Below are 18203 nucleotides of genomic sequence, written 5' to 3'. Positions count from 1 at the left end.
AACCAAAGAGAAACATTTGGTGTTGTCGTTTTTTGTAGGTTATTATATTAGTATTTTGTTCTCCAGATCTTGTGGCCCCTTAACTAAAATGAGTTTTACATCTTTGATTGTTAATATCTTGAGTGTATTTTTTGCATTTCACTAAATCGTTCCGTGGGCTGGATCAGATCCATTGTTGGACCAGTTTTGGCCCACAAGCCTTATGTTTGATGCCCCTGAGCTAAGCAGTCAGAGGGTCAGCCTTTCACCTGGAGTTGTAGAGTTGCATCTGATGCCTCAAAGATTCTGCGGGCCAGTCCCTTGTTTTGTTTGCCCATGACATCCAGGAATCTGTAATCCACATCATTTCCAAATCCAAGACAGAACAGAGACATGTTCCCACCAATAGCAGCATGCACGTTTTCCTGGATCCTTGGAAGATTAGACTCTCCTTCAAAAGCACAAACATTACATAAACGTCATATACATACACAAATATACTATATATGTTGTCATGTGTGTTAATTTTCTGCAAACTCACCCACATTTGGCATGCCATCGGTCAGTAAAATGATCATATCAATACTAATTTCAGGAACTATGTGGTCTGATCGACCCTGGCGCAGTAAGTCAACAGCTCTCAATACTGCATCGTTGATATTTGTCGCTGAAAACGAAGAAACCTGAAACTGTAAAATGGTGACCTGTGGAGCCCATTTTGAGACAAATACACATCTGACATAAAAGCTGTTATCGCATTTCCCTCTAACCTCCTCTATCGTGGAGCCGTTTGATAAAGGCCATTGCTTCATCCACATTCTCCTTGTTTGCTTTGATTAGCGAATCCTTCCAGGGATCAATTGAGGAATCAAACAAGATGATTCCAAAATAGTCCTCCTCATGCAGGTCTTTGAGGATGGCCAACATTGCCTCTTTGGTCTGTAAAGAGTCACAGGAATTAAATCTCACATATGTATCTATAATATGAATCAATAAATTGGACTATTAATCAAATGAATTCGCTAAAACAGGTAATACTGGTCTGTTACCTGGTAAATCTTAGTTCCACTCATTGATCCACTCCTGTCAATTACAAACACCACATTTTTTGGGACTCTGGGAAGGTCAGGCGGAGCAAAGAAATGCACAAAGTACCCATTGACAATCTGAGCACAAGACGACCCAGAGACAAAAAATAAGTTTCATGATGGTTATAATTGGGGCAATACCATATCTAATAATCAATATGAATAATCAATATATGTTGACCGCTGACCTGGATGTCCCCAAGGGTCTTTGCTCTGTTCACATCATATTTGATAATAAAGTCTCCATCAATCAAAGTTCCTTCACAACCTGCACAGCTCCTCTGCTGCTCCAAAGTTGGTGAGAAATAGATGCGTGCCTGACAAAAGGGAAATATATATTCATTAAAACTCAATTCTTACATTAAAAGCTTTAGCTATTTAAAGTAATGCAAGGATTACTTTCAAAACCTTAACCCATAAAGATCCAATGCCAATTTTGTGTCAGTTCCCAAACAAATTTTTCTCTCTATTTAACCTTTCATAACTGATTTATCACCATTTATTATTATATTATCCTCTGTATTTTGCAATTTTCACTGTAAATCATGTATTTTCCTATATTCAATATCCTATACTTAATTTGAATGCACATGAAAACTCAGAGTAAACTGAAAGATTATTACATCAAAACAGAAAAAAACTGAACAAAAAGTGACTTTTTCAGCAACTGAATATAAAAACAAGTGTCTCCATGCACTGTCATTGATCCAACTCCATAGGTTTTCCTGGTGAACTAATGTTGTCGAACACAGGTGTCAAACATGTGGCCCCGGGGGCCAAATCCAGCCCGCCAAAGGGTTCAATCCGGCCCGCAGGATGAATTTGCAAAGTGCAGAAGATATTAACAATCAAGGGTGTCAAACTCGAAAATAATAGCATAATAACCTAGAAATAACGACTCCAAATTTTCTTCTTGGTTTAATGTGGAAAAAAATAATATGACACAATGCCTGTAAATAATGGCCACACCAATTTTTTCTCTTTGATTTACTGCAAAGAACATTAAATTCTGATATCCTTTAATAATAAAACGTCAATAACCTGAACAAATATGAACAACCTGAAATGTCTAATGAAAAATAAGTGCAATTTTAACAATACTCTGCCTGTTTTGTGTCTTGGTAGATCTGATCTGTAATGCACATGTATGAATCATAAGTTAAGGCATAATATTGATCAAATTTTTCTTCTTATTATTATTTCTTCTTATTTTTCTTCAGAAATTTCTGTTTTTTCAGGTTATTCACATCTTTTTTGTTTGGACAGTTTGTAAAATGCAAATGTTTTCATAATTTAATGGTATTTTTTGCATATAAAAAAATTGGAGTTGTCATTATTTATAGGTTATTATGTTATTATTTTACTGGTGTGGCCCGCTGGAGATCAAATTGGGCTGAATGTGGCTCCTGAAAGAAAATGAGTTTGATACCCATGTTGTAGAAGATGACAGCATTTCATCGTTCACTACGGAGCCACTGAACATCCAAATGAATCATATGTGATGATCATGTAAAGATGACACACTGTATTTAACACCAATTATTTACATGTACTGATAGAATTCATGGATCGACAGTATTAAACAGTTTAGATCAGTGGATGGTTTTGGTCGATGGTGGATGTTTGGGTCTTTATGGGTTAAACAACAGCAAGACTTCCCAATGTAGGTTGTCTGTCTTGTATACCTTTTTTTCTGTAACAGTTTTCTCCACCAGAGGGAGCAGCTCATTGGATAAGAAGGTTGCATGGGCGTCTACGTAGGAAATGCCCTGAGGTTCATAGATGTTTGTCACGATCTGTCACACACAGGAACAGAGACAGAGGTAAACAGCTTAGGGAAAGCGTCACCAGGGAATCACAGAAATGCAGGATATGCACATGAAGCTGGAGTCACCTTAAACTCCTCAACCAGCTGCTTGGGTTTAACACGGGTCTGAATCTCATAGTGGCCCAGTTTCCTCTGAAGGAGTTCCTCATACGTCAGAGTGAAAGTTACATTACTTTGGGCTGCAATGTTTACAGAAACTGAAAACTTCTCCATCTTTCTTCCAGAAGCTCTGTAATAAAAGATGAATACATGAGAGTAAAAAAAATACACAAAAATGGAAGGGATATATGTTGAAGAAAGTCAGTTCTTATCTTGTTCAGGATGAGGGTGTTGTAATAGAAGAATTTTATTACCAAGATACATACAAAATATTTGACTATATATGAAAAGAAACATGTTCTTGTTTCTGTATCTAACATGTAGCTAAAGTACAACAGTAAATGAAGTTTCAAGGAAAGTTCATCCCTAAAGTGGGTTGACAATCACGGTCTTCTATTGTTTAATTAATTTTATTAGATTTTTCTTCTTTAACCCCTAAAGAGCCAGTGTTACTTTTCCAGCAGTTCCCAAATTAATTTTTCCATCTATTTAACCTTTCTTAAGCAATTTACAACAATTTATTATAATATTATCCTTTATATTTTACATTTCTTCAATAAAAACCTCGTATTTTCCCATATTTAATTCACAGATCATGTAGATGTTCATAAAAGCTCAGATTAAAGTTAATTGTCATAATATCAGAAACAGAAAAAAAAATGAAGAAAATGTGACCTTTTCAATAAAATGTATCATTAACTGAACATAAACCAAGTGTCTCCATCCACTGTCATTGATCCAAATCCATAGGTTTTACTGGTGAATCACTGTTGTAGAAGATGACGGTGTTTCCACTTTCACTACGGAGCCTCTGAACGTCCAAATGGGTCATATCTGATGGCCATGAAAAGATGACAAACTGTATTTTACATTAATTATTTACATGGATTAATAGGATTAATGCAGGGGTGTCAAACTCATTTTAGTTCAGGAGCCACATTCAGCTACATTTGATCTGAAGTGGGCCAAACAAGTAAAATAATAACATAATAATATATAAATAATGTCAATTCCAAACTTTTGTTTATGTTTGAGAGCAAAAAAAGTAAATTTACATTATGAAAAGGTTTACATCTATAAACTATCCTTTCAAACAATGTGAATAACATGAACAAACTGAAAAAATAAGTGTAATTTTAACAATATTATGCCTCAGTTTATCATTTACATGTGTACATTATAACGTACAGATCACAGTGGGTCTACAAATACACAAAACATTTAGTAACAGGCAGAATGTTGTTAAAATTGTACTTACTTTTCTTAAGACAGTTCAGGTTGTTCATATTTGTTCAGGTTATTCACATTTTTTGTGAAATTACACTTTGTTTTAGTGTAAATACATGAAAATATTTACATTTACAAAGAGAAAATTTTGGAGTTGTCATTATTTCTATGTTATTATGATAGTATTTTACTGGTCCTGCCCACATGAGATTGAATTGGTCTGAATGTGGAACATGAACTACAATGATTGTTAATATCTTAGTGTAATTTTTGCATTTCACAAATTCATCCCAAGGGCCGGACTGGACCCTTTGGCGGGCCAGATTTGGCCCCCAGGCCACATGTTTGACACCTGTGGTTTAATGGATCTGAAATTATTAAAAATGTTATACTGGTAGATGATTTTGGTTGCCAGCGGTTGTTTGGGTCTTTATGGGTTAAGTCATCTGTATCATCTGCCCATCATCATCTTCCTCATCATCTGAAATCCAATAAGCTCTAGGACATCATTTATCTCTGGTCCTTGTAGAGTGATCAGTTCCATTGCATAGGCTGTAGTGTCCAGCAGCTACATCCACTAATATTGACAGTTTTCCACTCTAGAGTCACTTACTTAACCAGTCCAGCGGTCTGTCCTCTGGAAACAGCTGCATCATACTGTTTCTTGGCTTTCTCTTTCTCCTTCACCTCTCCCACATAAACCTGATTTTCAATTTCCCTGCAGGCACAAGTAGAAAGATGAGAAGAACCTGATACAGATCGATAAGGACAAGGAACTATTAGATGATTAACTATTTCACACAAAAAATGAACTGTTTAAAACAACACAGATATATTGTATAGATTCAGAAATGTAGAGACTGACATGCTGAAGTTGGTGATGTAGGCAGTCTTGGGAAGTTCTACTTCAAAGAAAATTTCCTGGGAAATGTTGGCCTTGTTCAGAGCCTTGGAGGTCATAACGGTATGAGCGAAACGAGATGTCACAGTGCAGTCCACTGTCACACTGTGCACCTCCACCTGATACAGAAGAAGAAGAAGAAGAGCAAGAACAAGAAGAACAAGAAGAAGAAGAACAAGAAGAAGAAAAACAAGAAGAAGAAAAACAAGAACAAGAACATGAAGAAGAACAAGAAGAAGAACAAGAAGAACAAGAACAAGAACAAGAACAAGAAGAACAAGGAGAAAAACAAGAAGAAAAACAAGAACAAGAACATGAAGAAGAACAAGAAGAAGAAAAACAAGAACAAGAACAAGAAAAACAAGAACAAGAAGAAGAAAAACAAAAAGAACAAGAAGACAAAAAACAAGAACAAGAACATGAAGAAGAACAAGAAGAACAAGAACATGAAGAAGAACAAGAAGAAGAAGAACAAGAAGAAGAACAAGAAGAAGAAAAACAAGAGCAAGAAGAAGAAGAACAAGAAGAAGAAAAACAAGAACAAGACCATGAAGAAGAACAGGAAGAACAAGAACATGAAGAAGAACAAGAAGAAAAAGAACAAGAAGAAGAGCAAGAAAAAAAACAAGAAGAAAAACAAGAAGAAGAAAAACAAGAAGAACAAGAAGAAGAACAAGAAGAAGAAAAACAAGAACAAGAATATGAAGAAGAACAAGAAGAAGAAGAACAAGAAGAAGAACAAGAAGGGACACATGGATAGATAAAAATTTACATGGTGTCATTTCACAAACACACCATGTAAATATTTGTTATTAATTGAGTGTAATGCCAAAGTCCGTCCTTCTTTGCAGCTGGTATAAACTGTCGTGATGCAACAAGCCAAAGAAAATGATTACAGCTTGAGTGAAAAAGACATTATGTCAGTAATTCCACTTGGGAGTGTTGTGATGAGATGGGTGAGTCAACTTGGGTGCTGGATCTCTTTAACAAGAATAATTATTAAATCAAAACAATTTTTTCTTACCGTGGGATTATTAACACTTCTTTTCTGTGGATAAAAGAAAAACAACATTAATTCCTTTTAGATTTGACCAAAAATAGAAAATGTGGATTTAGCATACCAGAGCAGGAAACTATTTCATGCAGTTTAATTTTTTTGTATTAATATCTGTAGAAAAACTAGATTTAACTAGTTTCATTATGAGTAAGAGTGGCTATAAAGAGGTGAAACACAACAATAGTTAAAAGATGCATACATAAAATTAAGAAACTGGGTTTAACTACAGTCGCGGAAAAAAATCTTAGACCACCCCTTGTTTTCTTCAATATCTTGATGATTTTAATGCCTGGTACAATTAAAGGTACATTTGTTTGGACAAATATAATGATAACAACAAAAATAGTTTATAATAGTTTAATTTCAGGGCTGATATCTATCCATTTTCTGTGTTTTCTTGATAATAACCCAAATTACTTCATTTCTTACATTGATAGCTATGGCATTGTACTGATAAAAACTGCTTTTAGGCATTCCATGTGTTCTTTTCTGTCTGTTTTAGTCCCATGATACACACAGGAGTTCGTACTTGATAGCATATTTTGATGACTTTTGATGGTCTAATAATTTTTTCTGTATATAATGTCAGGTACCTGCAGAGATTTGACAGCTGCTCCTGGTTCCTGAAACACAAACACACATAGGATCACATTACAAGACAGCACTAAAAAACAATTACACAACTCAGACAGAGAAAAGAGGGTAAATAAATATATTAGTTAATCAGAACAGGGTTTAAGTAAAGAGATGAAAAACAGCAACAACAGAGTTAAGTCTGAATTTAAGTCAATATATGAAAAAAGCAGCTAAATTGCTCATAAAAGGACACTGGTAACATTAATAGTAAAAGACAAGTTTATGTGTAATTTTACCTGAGCAGCTTCATAGTGATGAGAGACAAACAGAGCCCCCCGGACCAGGCTGGGCAGCCAGAGGCAGACCAAGCCCCAAAGCAGCAGCCGTCGAACACCCAACAGTCCAGACATGACCAAACCTCTACTGAACACTGGTTGACTTCAGCACTGAGAAAAAAGCTCTGTGCCCAGGGGGAGGGACAAAAACTGTGTGTGCTGTCCTGGAGTATTGACCAACAGACCTGGACTCAATGTGTAGGAGGCTTTAGGGTAGAAATGTTGGGGCCTGGTGAAGCTCAAAAGAATGTCTGTCCTCCGGCTTCAAATGGGAACATTTGTGTGCAAAGTGGGCACAGCTAAGTAGAGTCTGGCAACGCAACAGGCTTCATACATGGAGCCTCGAATCAAAAGCGACTTATCATAAACACAAACCACTATTTAGAGCAGGAGGTCATTTTAAACCCAAATCACACCAGTCAGATATTTACAGATGTCACCCAGTACTTGTACAAATGTAAAATAATAAATAGAATGCCAGAGTGTCATAGTTTATTTACTGAGTAATACATTTCCTACGCTTATATCCTTAATTTCCTGAGGGCTTTGTCCAAGGGATCAATAAAGTCTATCTAATCTAATTTATTCGCAAATGAGCATTCCAAGCAACATTTCATACTTTGTGCACCTAAAACGTGACATCCTGTAGTTTTTCACTGAACCTGCTGTCTTGCATTATTTTGCATTTGGAAGAAAAGAAGACAGTAGTTTAAGAACACCAGAGAGGTTCTCCTATTAGTTTCAAAGTAAGCTAAGAAATTGTCCAAAAAGGAAAATAATATGCTGATTAGTGCACTATCTGGTCACTTAGTAAGATGTAATACAAGGCTTTACGAATAAACATGACTTGCACTTTCAGAGACAATCTTTTCAGTATCCCCTCACCATCTCCCTAAGGGGTCACTTTAAAATCTAGACTGCATTTTTTTTTTCTGTCCTCCCACACTGAACAAACATCACTTTTCTGTTTGGAGAGGATGAGCTGTAGATGAGTCATTTTGGCACAAGTTTTGCACAAGTTTTTTTTCTATATTGTTAATTTTTTTTTCCAAGTTGACCCCTAAATACGTTGAAGTAACTTGATTTAGCATGCTATTCAGTCAAACGATATATACAGGGTGGGGAAGCAAAATTTACAATGAACATTTAGTTGTTTTTTCTCAGCAGGCACTACGTCAATTGTTTTGAAACCAAACATATATTGATGTCATAATCATACCTAACACTATTATCCATACCTTTTCAGAAACTTTTGCCCATATGAGTAATCAGGAAAGCAAACGTCAAAGAGTGTGTGATTTGCTGAATGGACTCGTCACACCAATGGAGATTTCAAAAACAGTTGGAGTGTCCATAAAGACTGTTTATAATGTAAAGAAGAGAATGACTATGAGCAAAACTATTACGAGAAAGTCTGGAAGATACTATTAAAGAAGAATGGGAGAAGTTGTCACCCGAATATTTGAGGAACACTTGCACAAGTTTCAGGAAGCGTGTGAAGGCAGTTATTGAGAAAGAAGGAGGACACATAGAATAAAAACATTTTCTATTATGTCAATTTTCTTGTGGCAAATAAATTCTCATGACTCTCAATAAACTAATTGGTCATACACTGTCTTTCAATCCCTGCCTCAAAATATTGTAAATTTTGCTTCCCCACCCTGTATTTTAAGCATGGATTTATATATAACTTAAAACATCGTTGCTATCTCAAACAAAAAGTAGTTTAATCAACCCTTTATAGGGCACTAATAAAAATACACTGAAATTCCAAATTTCAACCTTAGTGTGTTATTGGAGGACCTAAGAAGACAATTGCTTTTGTGGAATTTTTCATGTTTTTTTTTTTATTGTTATGTAGAAAATCAAGGTCAGTGACATTACCATATTTGGTTCCTTACCCATAAGTGGCAAAAAATTAAAAAAAAAAAATTATACAAGGAGTACATCTAAAAAATACAAGAAAGACACATGTAAGGTGGAAGGAACATGTATTTTAGAACATTAGAACATCACTTTTAGAACATTAGACTAACGTAAGTGCTGACCCAGACACCTGTCCACATCCACATTATTCCTTTGAACATCATTCCTTACATTAGTACCATTACTTCATGGTACCTAACAAAGTAGGTCCACTCACTGTTCATGCAGAGCTGGACCTTATAGACCCTGTAGACCACATTAGACTGTAACTGTTGCTGTCACTTGTAATATGTGCAGAAATGACCAAAAATAGTAACTTGCCTGATAAAGGGTTAAACTATAAATGAAGGTGAGTTTTTTTAAAAACACACTTCATAATTTGTTAATCGCAGCTCGAGGTTCAATAATATGCATATACCCATTCACAAAAGGAAAGATTAAGATTCAAACCATGTTTGCACACAGAAGTTAGACGATATTACGTAGTATTTTCTTTGTACTGCATCCTGGTCATGTGTTGTAATAGAGGTCACTTGAGTGTCCAGTCTGAACTTTTACCATGATAATTATTGTTTACCTGTGCACGGGATGTTTCCAGGTGTTCATTTTGACCGTTAAAAACATTCCACTCCACACTTTCTCTTCTTGAATAAACACATTTTTAATACAACGGAAACATTTTATTTTAGAAAAGTGAAGCTAGAGTAAAAAAAAAAAAAGGAAAACAAATCTAATAATTGAGGGTATGATATTCTCTCTTACTAATAGCAAACAAACTCTCCAAGGCTGATGCAATCTGCAAACTTCAAAGTACAACAGCTGCTTACATTGAACTAACATTAACAGACAGTAGAAAACTAACAGACTTATATCTCTGTAATTCTTCTACATTGCAATGTAGAAGCGTCTAGACTATTGTGTGGTTCTTCTTTGCCATTGGTTTATCCTGGACTTTTCCTACTTGCTGAACACACTGGCTCCAGGAGCTTTGGCTGAGGTGGGTTTCTCCAGGACGGTCTCTGTTCCCGTCCTCACACCGCTGAACACCGACGGGGCCACTTTGCCCATACGTTCTGTGCCAAAAATAAAAAAAATAGAACACCTCTTCAGTAAGATTCATGTGATCAGTTCTGCAGGAACCTCCAACAAAGAAGCAGGAAGAACTCAAAACTTACAGATCTTAATGTAGGATGCACAGGTACAGTAATAAACCCTTTAAACCAGTGAGTTAAACTGTCGAGAACAATGACAGTTGGTGTTTTTTTAATTGCCACCTATTGTCAGTTTAATAATTTAGGTCAGTGTTTAGAAAGACTTGAACCAGCCCTGAGGTCAAACAAACAGTGGGTGGGAGTTATGCAAGAGCATCAGGGCTGAGAATTGACTTAAGCTACCAAGACAACACAAATATTTAAAGACTGGCACTGATTACACAGCATTTGACAATTAGGTTTAAAGTAATTAAAAAAGGATAATATGTTATAATACAGGAAAGAATGTGCTTGATGTCCTACAGTGAAAGGTAGATTATTTGGGCTATTTGTCGGGAAAAAAATGCTGCATTACTGTTTTGGTGTTATGGTTAAATTTGGAATGCATTTTAATTCAAATCCATGTGTTGAATGTGTAAAATAAATAATGTAAAGGCTTAAAGAGGCTATATGTAATATGTATTGTTTAATATTACAAAAAGATCTTTGCCTTTGTTTTTTGTATTTTGCTGCTGCTACAGTGAAATTTCCCCATTGTGGGATGAATAAAATCTTATCTGATCTTATCTTATCTTGGACTGCAGAGATATACACTAAATCTGTTCAATACTGACAATCTGGGGGATTTTTTGTGACCACTAGATGGAGTACTGAGTCACTCTCCCATGGTGAGGAAAACTATCACCATGGGGTCTTTGTCCACAGCATCAGAAAGTGAACAGATGAGATGAGCGCTGACAAGAATCAACTATTAAGAGTCAAAGAAAAGTGACAAAGTTATGAAAGTTACAAGAACTTTTGATGTTTCCACCAGTGGACACAGCTCTGAATGGGATTTGATGATGAAATGTCAGTGTTTCTTCTACACCCGTTTATAAGGCATATGAATGTATAAAGTTAGAATGTTTTTATTGTTGCTAAATTTGCTGTTTCTTGATCCATGGTTTAGACTAGACTGTGACATTTCTGACTTTGTTTGAACAATTCCAAACAGCTCTTTAGTGCAGCAAAAACAAACTTATATTAAAAAAAAACTACTTAAACAGAGCTAAGCTAACAGAGCTATAGGGGGTATGCACATGACGTCACCGCGGTTACGCCCACTGAGTGGCAGAAAGAGGGAGATGAGTAGCGGCTTTGGCTTGAATACTGCGAAAACTTTAGAACAATCTAAAAAATGGGGAAGAGCTGTTGGGCCATTGATTGCACAAATAGATTTAAAAAGCACTCAGAGCTATCGTTTTAGCAGCGACCTAAAGCCAAAGACAGAAGAAGCAGATGGATCGCTACAATTCGAAGAAATAACTGGAATCCAGGCAACGAAACCTGGATTTGTGTCAGGTAACGTTAATTTATGCTGTATTCTTGTGTAAAATCATACCTTAAATTACATATCTTTTTGGCTAACGTTACTTCTTAGTAAAGCTCTTAATGTTAGCATCTGTCATTTAGTTTTATATTTCAGAACTGAAACGTTTTTGTCTTCAGTTGTGTGATTCTGAACCTTGTGCTCTACATGATTTGTAAACTAGCTTAAACTGAGGCTAACCTAGTTTTCCAAATAAGGGGGTACTCTAGCACAAAGCTGTTGTAGCTGCGTTGTATCAAGTATTTAATGTTAACTCTACTTAAATATCAAAAGTACCAGTAGATCATCCACTCACTTGGGTCAATACTAAGGGTTAAACGACAGTAAATCAGTAGTGAACTGTGAGCACTACTGTTGGGCCTTAACCTTGGAAATCACCGCCAAGAAAATACGTATGCACTGACATAAAACCTCAAAAACAATAGTATGTTGAATTGAAAGCGCTCACCAGCTGTTATCCTCAAATTAACGATGAAGAGGATGTCAACAACTCTTGGTCTTTTGTATGCTTTCAGCCTTTGCATTTTATATTTTCCCGGCGTTGAAATCAGGTACATATATATATCAGGATACGTGATTTCTGGCCACATATCAATGTTCGTAGACCACTTGTTGTTTGGTAGCTTGTATGGATCCATGTCAAGTCCAATTGTCTTTAATTTCATATTATATTCCACATTTTTCCCAGTCTCGCTCTAGTTACTGATATGCTCCGCCATGTTGAGCCGGTTTGTTTTTGCCACCCAGTCTGATTTAGAGGGGCGTGGCCCATGGGGGGAAGTGACGTATGTGCATTCCCTCTATAACGTAAACTATCAGCTGAGCATATGAACATCATAGAACACAGTGTTATTTTGACCGACTGTCAAAAATAACCAGGTAAGAATTTTTGTTAGAAGACAAAAACTTGATACTATGATACAGATGTGTGTAAAAAATTATTGTCTTACTTTATTCAGTAAGTAAAGTCTGGTTTTGGTAGTTTTAAGAGTGATCAGGTGACAGTTTGGAATATCACATATAAACACTAGGCCAGTGGATCTATTGTATATAGAGGTGATCCTATTTAGACACACTTTGCGGGTCAAAGTAAACAAAACATTACTGTTTGTGGTTCAGATACGTTCATGTAAGTGTTGTTCTAAGGCTCTTAATATCTATTTGTAAAAGCTTTCGTCTATAAGCAGTGTTGGGAATAACGGCATTAAAAATACTAACGCCGTTATTGTTTTCTAGTTACGGGTAATCTAATTAATTACTATTTGAAACGTTACAACGCCGTTACCATTCCCGGCAGTGAAATGTGGTGCGTTGCTATGCACTGATATCTAACAGCTGTTATCCGCTCAGCCAGGCACGAGAGATGTGACGTTCGCGGACGAGTCGAGTCTTTTGAACAGCTCTTTTAAATGAACGATAAGAACTGATTTCGTTGCGAGCTGTTCGTTTACGAGCATACAAATTGTCCACACTGCCTTCATGCTTCACTTGCGTGCCCCATGAGTCTGAGTTGTCCACGCTGCCTTCACCTGAACGACTAATGACATGTCCGAGTTTGAGATGTCCCAGCACACACTTGAATTACCCTGCAACGTGCGCAGCTAATTTAGGGGAGGAGTTACCAGTGAGTCTGACTGAAGACATTTACTGCTGTTTCAGAGACGACTGAAAAAGTGGAGATGTGGGATTAACTGGAGGAGCATCTTCTTCCTATAAATGCAGATATGCCCTGGTGGACCCCAGCCTCACCACAGCTATGGTATGAAGTACCTGTCTGCTGTTCTACTCTATAAAACTGGCCCGTGAAACACGCTCAAAAATCAGTTTCCTTGTACATATTTGAGGGTTTTAAAAAAAATAATACCGCAATAATTACTTTCCTTGGTAACTAATTACATTTATGAAGGAGTAATCACGTTACTAATTCAGTTACTTTTGGGGAAAGTAATTAGTAACTATAAGTAATTACTCTTTAGAAGTAATCTGCCCACCACTGTCTATGAGATCTAAACGCCCCACAAAAACACAGATAAAGCTTGTTTTGGATTCAAATTACAATTCAAACGGACTCCATTAACTTGAGGCAACTATATGTCACTATATATTTATATTTGTATAAATATTAGTCAATAACTTTTTCATGTATCCCTCCCTGGTGGTCTAGTGGTTAGGATTCGGCGCTCTCACCGCCGCGGCCCGGGTTCGATTCCCGGTCAGGGAACACGTTTTTAATCTGAGCGTATTGTCCAAACACATGGACTTATAAATATTATGAAATATGGAACGCTGTTACCACAATCCAATAATTAGACGAAAAGCCGTGGTCAAATGCTATTAACTACACACTGACAATGAAACATATTCACCATATAAAAGAGTTTAAATAATTAAACTGCTTACAATCTTCTCAATTATTGTTTATTTGAATTTACTATTTGAAATCTGCCTTTGACCTTGTATTTATTATCATGAAACCAGTATTCCAGGTCGCCCTTGAAAATGAGATCTGGATCTCTATGGGTCTGAATGGGTAAATTAATAAAATGAATAAAAAAAAAAATATTTCTGAGGAACACAGAACCGGTATTGGACCGGCTCTCAAAAATGAACCTTTTTTGTTTTTATTCCTTTTAAGTCTTCGCCTGTGCTCGCTGCTTCTGTTGAACAACTTATACTGATGACTTTAAAGGTGATTATGTAATAAGACTTTTGCCTCTACATTCTATATTAGCCTGAGTCCTGCGTATTCACGTGTTAGTCACATTTAACTATTAAGAAACAATCATCAGTAAAGTTGAATGACGAACAGAACGAAGTCGCTTTCATCACAGAATGGTCTTGTCCTTTACAGATACACAGGCAGGCCACGGCATGTAGCTATTAAAAGCTGACATGTTGTTAAGTCACTGTGTATTTTAATGTCAGAGGAAACAACATGAATAAAAGGCTGTTACTCACCACACTCCACCATGACCTCATAGGTCTTACTCTTGACCTCGCCCTTCAATCCCAGTTTACTGCGAGCTCCCTTCAGGTCCTCCTCCTTCATCGGAGGGCGTTTCTTCTTCTTCACTTCACCTGGCTGGAGGAAAATAAAGCAAGGGTATAATAAGAATGGTAAAGAAGACTGATATCTAATAAATGTTGAAACACTGGGTTCAGTTTAATTTAACCAAAACATCATATATGACCCGAGGTGACTTACCTGTGACATTCTGATTAAAGCTGGTGTTGGTTCCACAGACACTCTTATCTGCCCGACACTTCACTCTCTGCTTGTTATTCTAGTGTGTGTCTTTGTGTCCAGCCTGGTATTATATATAGTCTCAGTCCTGGACCCTGAGTCAGGCAGACCCCCTACCCCCTGTTGTCAGCGTGTATTATTAGGTGTGACGTGAGGGATGGTGCAGCTGGAATGGTCTTCCATCTTTAATGATAAGCTTACAGGCCAACAGCTGATAATTCAGGACACAACAACACAAGTGGGCAGCTTCCTCATCTTGGTGGGACCAGTCATGAGTGGTGTGGAGGCTGCCCACCACCCTGCTGCTCCTCCCTACAGCTCCAGTAGTTTCAACTATGCCTTTCCTTTGCTATAACTTGATCTACGCCTACAGGTCTCGTAAAAAAAAAAAAAAAAAAAAAAAAAAAAAAGCATTTTCAGACGGTGAACACATGTACCAGCTACATGGGCTAAACCGAGAAGCACTGCCAACTATCTTTGAGTCACACAGACTCACTTGTGCTTATATGGATAAAAAAACGACATGTGTTATTTAGGTAAAAATGAAACAATGTGATGCTTATGAATACAGGATATCATTTTAAACCTTCACCGTGTAAAGTATAAGGGAATATAAGAGGACGTAATTGTGAAAAAACTAAACATAATATTCAGTGGTATATCATTAGAATATTGTCACATAAAAATCATGTTTTGTTTTTTTTTTTTAGTTAAAGAAAAATAGAGAGCCAAAGTCCTGCACATTCCACTGAGCCCAATGTGGCCTCAGGTCAGAAAAAATATGAGCGGTAGTCAATGGTTACAAACAAATTGACATTTTTTTTGTGCCACCATTTACACATATGTTTATTTAAAAGAAAGGTTACAAGCCAAGAGAGTCAGAGTTTGTGGCAATGATTGTAAAGAAATATCTAGTTTTGTGTTAAACAGCTCATTGGACTACACACATCACCAACACCAAAGCAGTTGTTGCCTTGGTATATTTTACTTCAAACTTGTAGTCCGAAGAGAAAAAGTACTGAAAGAGGTGAAAATAACCATCGGTCTGATCATGTTGAAGCTGCAGACTGTCAAACTGAACAGATTATTTAGAGAAAAAGTTACAATGACGTCACCTCTGTGACTTTTTGGGTGTGTTGTCTTCACATCTTTATTTTCACAGTCTGATAGTTCTACAGTTTTACCACAAACTGAGACTCTCATCACTTGTACAATTATCTTTTAAACTGACAAATATCACATATAAAAATAATGAATAATTCAAACAGGATCAAAGACTTACTCATCAGGTTCCATGGAGGGACTTTGGCTGTCAATAGTGGAACACTGGTTCTGTCATGTTTCTATAATTCTCCCATTTTATGACAAGCAGCAAACCAATACTTGAGTAGCTCAGAACTGGACAAAACAAAACTGCTCCATGGCCTTTCTGGTTTTTCACCTAGATGTTGCTAGAACTTGTACACTGAACCTTTAAAGAGCAATTTTGTGTTAAAATTAGCACCTAGAGCAATTTATTTGTAAGGCACTGTGAACTGCCCTGTGTATGAATTCTGCTATACAAATAAATTTGCCTTGCCTTGCCTTATTTAATGCAGAAATGCATGTTCATGGTATCACAAAGCATTGTCACATAAAGTGAGCAAAGTAACCTCTTAGAAGATAAGATAAACATTGTACAGAAACATTGTAAGAAGTATATAAAATATATAAAGTAGTACTCCATAAAACAGTAAAAAATAAATCTGTACAAAAAATATTTGTAAAAGAGCAAAGTAGAAATAGTATTTACAATAATTCTCGCACCTGAGGGCCACTCATGCCATTATAATTTCCACATTTTATGATATTATACCAGTAGACACTTATTTTGGAAGTCATGAATTATTAGGATTAATAATTTTATATCACCTCATGGTTTAGATTTACTTATACTGCGTTGCATGTAGGTTAGAACTGTAACACTGAAGTACATACAGTCAGAGATGGCTTATTCTGACGTGAACAGGTAAACATAATGACAGACTGTTCTTAAAAGCAACTCTATTAACCGTTTACTTTCTCCCAGCTTAATGAAAGGTTGTGCAGGTACTTATTGGGTTTTCAGAGCAGCCTAAAGGTCTTAAGGTAATGAATATCTTAGACAACAGTCTACTATATGTCTGCCCTCTGTGACTTGGTTTGAATTAGTCTACCACCTGTACTTAGAGCTGTGAAGGATTTTCTAATCATGATACTTAACATCTGAACAACCAGCAAACACAGTGAGAAGTGGCTACGTCAATGTTTATGTCGACCTCTGTCATTTTCCTGCCATACTGAGCTCATAACACATAAAAAAACACTGGGATGGATTAATAATTTGTACATATATAAGACATTTAGGCTATTAAATAAAATGCCTTAAAAGTAGTGTTAATATACATTAAATTGAATTCAACATGGGAGTGGAATTTAATAATGAAAATGAAAGAGGTGAAAGTAACTACAGTCATTTTTTAAATTTCAACAACTTGATTTGGGTAGTTATTTGAAAAAGTGTTCGTAAGTTTAATACTAAAAGTAAAAATATCTACTGTATAGTTTCCATGAAGTGAATTCATTTGTTATAGGCAATTTATGTAATTTAAGAGATATAATTAAATAGAACAACAAAGAGGCACATAATATTATTGAACAGATTTTCTTTTTCTTTTCTATTTATTTGTTTCGAGCAGAAGAAAAAAACAAAACCTTTGTGTGTACAAGGAACTAATGGCAGAGCAAATAGATTAATAAATAGAGGTGATCAAGACAATATAGTAAATTGTCATGTACACTTGTAATAACAAAATAAATTCAATATGTATTGATTGAAAAGTAGTGGGAGGAAGAAAACTTATTAAGTCCCACCCCCACCTCTCATTTATACAGCAACTGATACTCTGCATAATTTGATTTCTTGTACAAATATATTTAAAAAAAAAAAAAAGTTTCAACAAATCTAAATGTTTCCAAAAAAAATTTATGTGTGTAAAATCTAAATCTCCAGGTAGGCCTACTAATCAAACAAAATGAAGTATACAGGGTGGGGAAGCAAAATTTACAATATTTTGAGGCACGGATTGAAAGACAGTGTATGACCAATTAGTTTATTGAAAGTCATGAGAATTTATTTGCCACAAGAAAATTGACATAATAGAAAATGTTTTTATTCTATGTGTCCTCCTTCTTTCTCAATAACTGCCTTCACACACTTCCTGAAACTTGTGCAAATGTTCCTCAAATATTCGGGTGACAACTTCTCCCATTCTTCTTTAATAGTATCTTCCAGACTTTCTCGTAATAGTTTTGCTCATAGTCATTCTCTTCTTTCCATTATAA

The 18203-nt window shown here is 36.0% G+C and overlaps 2 protein-coding genes and 1 non-coding gene across 4 annotated transcripts in view; 1 reads left to right on the top strand and 2 right to left on the bottom strand.

Annotated features, from left to right (window-relative positions):
- LOC115420219 (inter-alpha-trypsin inhibitor heavy chain H3) overlaps positions 1 to 7182 on the bottom strand; it is a 16225-nt gene extending 9043 nt beyond the window's left edge. Inside the window, exons 1-12 of the mRNA XM_030135488.1 lie at positions 7052 to 7182; positions 6773 to 6802; positions 6147 to 6170; positions 5087 to 5241; positions 4835 to 4939; positions 2962 to 3124; positions 2753 to 2863; positions 1256 to 1384; positions 1029 to 1145; positions 750 to 918; positions 521 to 646; positions 249 to 430 (exon numbers count right to left, since the gene is read on the bottom strand). Coding sequence (XP_029991348.1) covers positions 249 to 430; positions 521 to 646; positions 750 to 918; positions 1029 to 1145; positions 1256 to 1384; positions 2753 to 2863; positions 2962 to 3124; positions 4835 to 4939; positions 5087 to 5241; positions 6147 to 6170; positions 6773 to 6802; positions 7052 to 7165 — 1425 coding nt within the window. The 5' untranslated portion in view covers positions 7166 to 7182. The remainder of the gene's footprint in view (positions 1 to 248; positions 431 to 520; positions 647 to 749; positions 919 to 1028; positions 1146 to 1255; positions 1385 to 2752; positions 2864 to 2961; positions 3125 to 4834; positions 4940 to 5086; positions 5242 to 6146; positions 6171 to 6772; positions 6803 to 7051) is intronic.
- Positions 7183 to 9264: 2082 nt separating this feature from the next.
- LOC115419449 (store-operated calcium entry regulator STIMATE-like) overlaps positions 9265 to 18203 on the bottom strand; it is a 44474-nt gene continuing 35535 nt past the window's right edge. The window contains exons 1-3 of one of the 2 annotated variants that reach the window (XM_030134243.1): positions 14802 to 14902; positions 14555 to 14678; positions 9265 to 10089 (exon numbers count right to left, since the gene is read on the bottom strand). In XM_030134243.1, coding sequence (XP_029990103.1) covers positions 9974 to 10089; positions 14555 to 14678; positions 14802 to 14810 — 249 coding nt within the window. In that variant the 5' untranslated portion in view covers positions 14811 to 14902 and the 3' untranslated portion in view covers positions 9265 to 9973. Of the gene's footprint in view, positions 10090 to 14554; positions 14679 to 14801; positions 14903 to 18203 lie in introns of those variants that run through there. The other variant, XM_030134244.1, reaches the window with a different exon arrangement.
- Positions 13746 to 13817, top strand: trnae-cuc (transfer RNA glutamic acid (anticodon CUC)). Its single transcript has one exon. It is a non-coding gene; the product is annotated as a tRNA-Glu (tRNA).

This window comes from Sphaeramia orbicularis, chromosome 5, assembly GCF_902148855.1.
Source record: "Sphaeramia orbicularis chromosome 5, fSphaOr1.1, whole genome shotgun sequence".
NCBI classification, from domain to species: Eukaryota; Metazoa; Chordata; class Actinopteri; order Kurtiformes; family Apogonidae; genus Sphaeramia; species Sphaeramia orbicularis.
The sequence above is the reverse complement of the archived record's forward strand: the minus strand, read 5'-3'. Positions and strand labels throughout refer to the sequence as shown.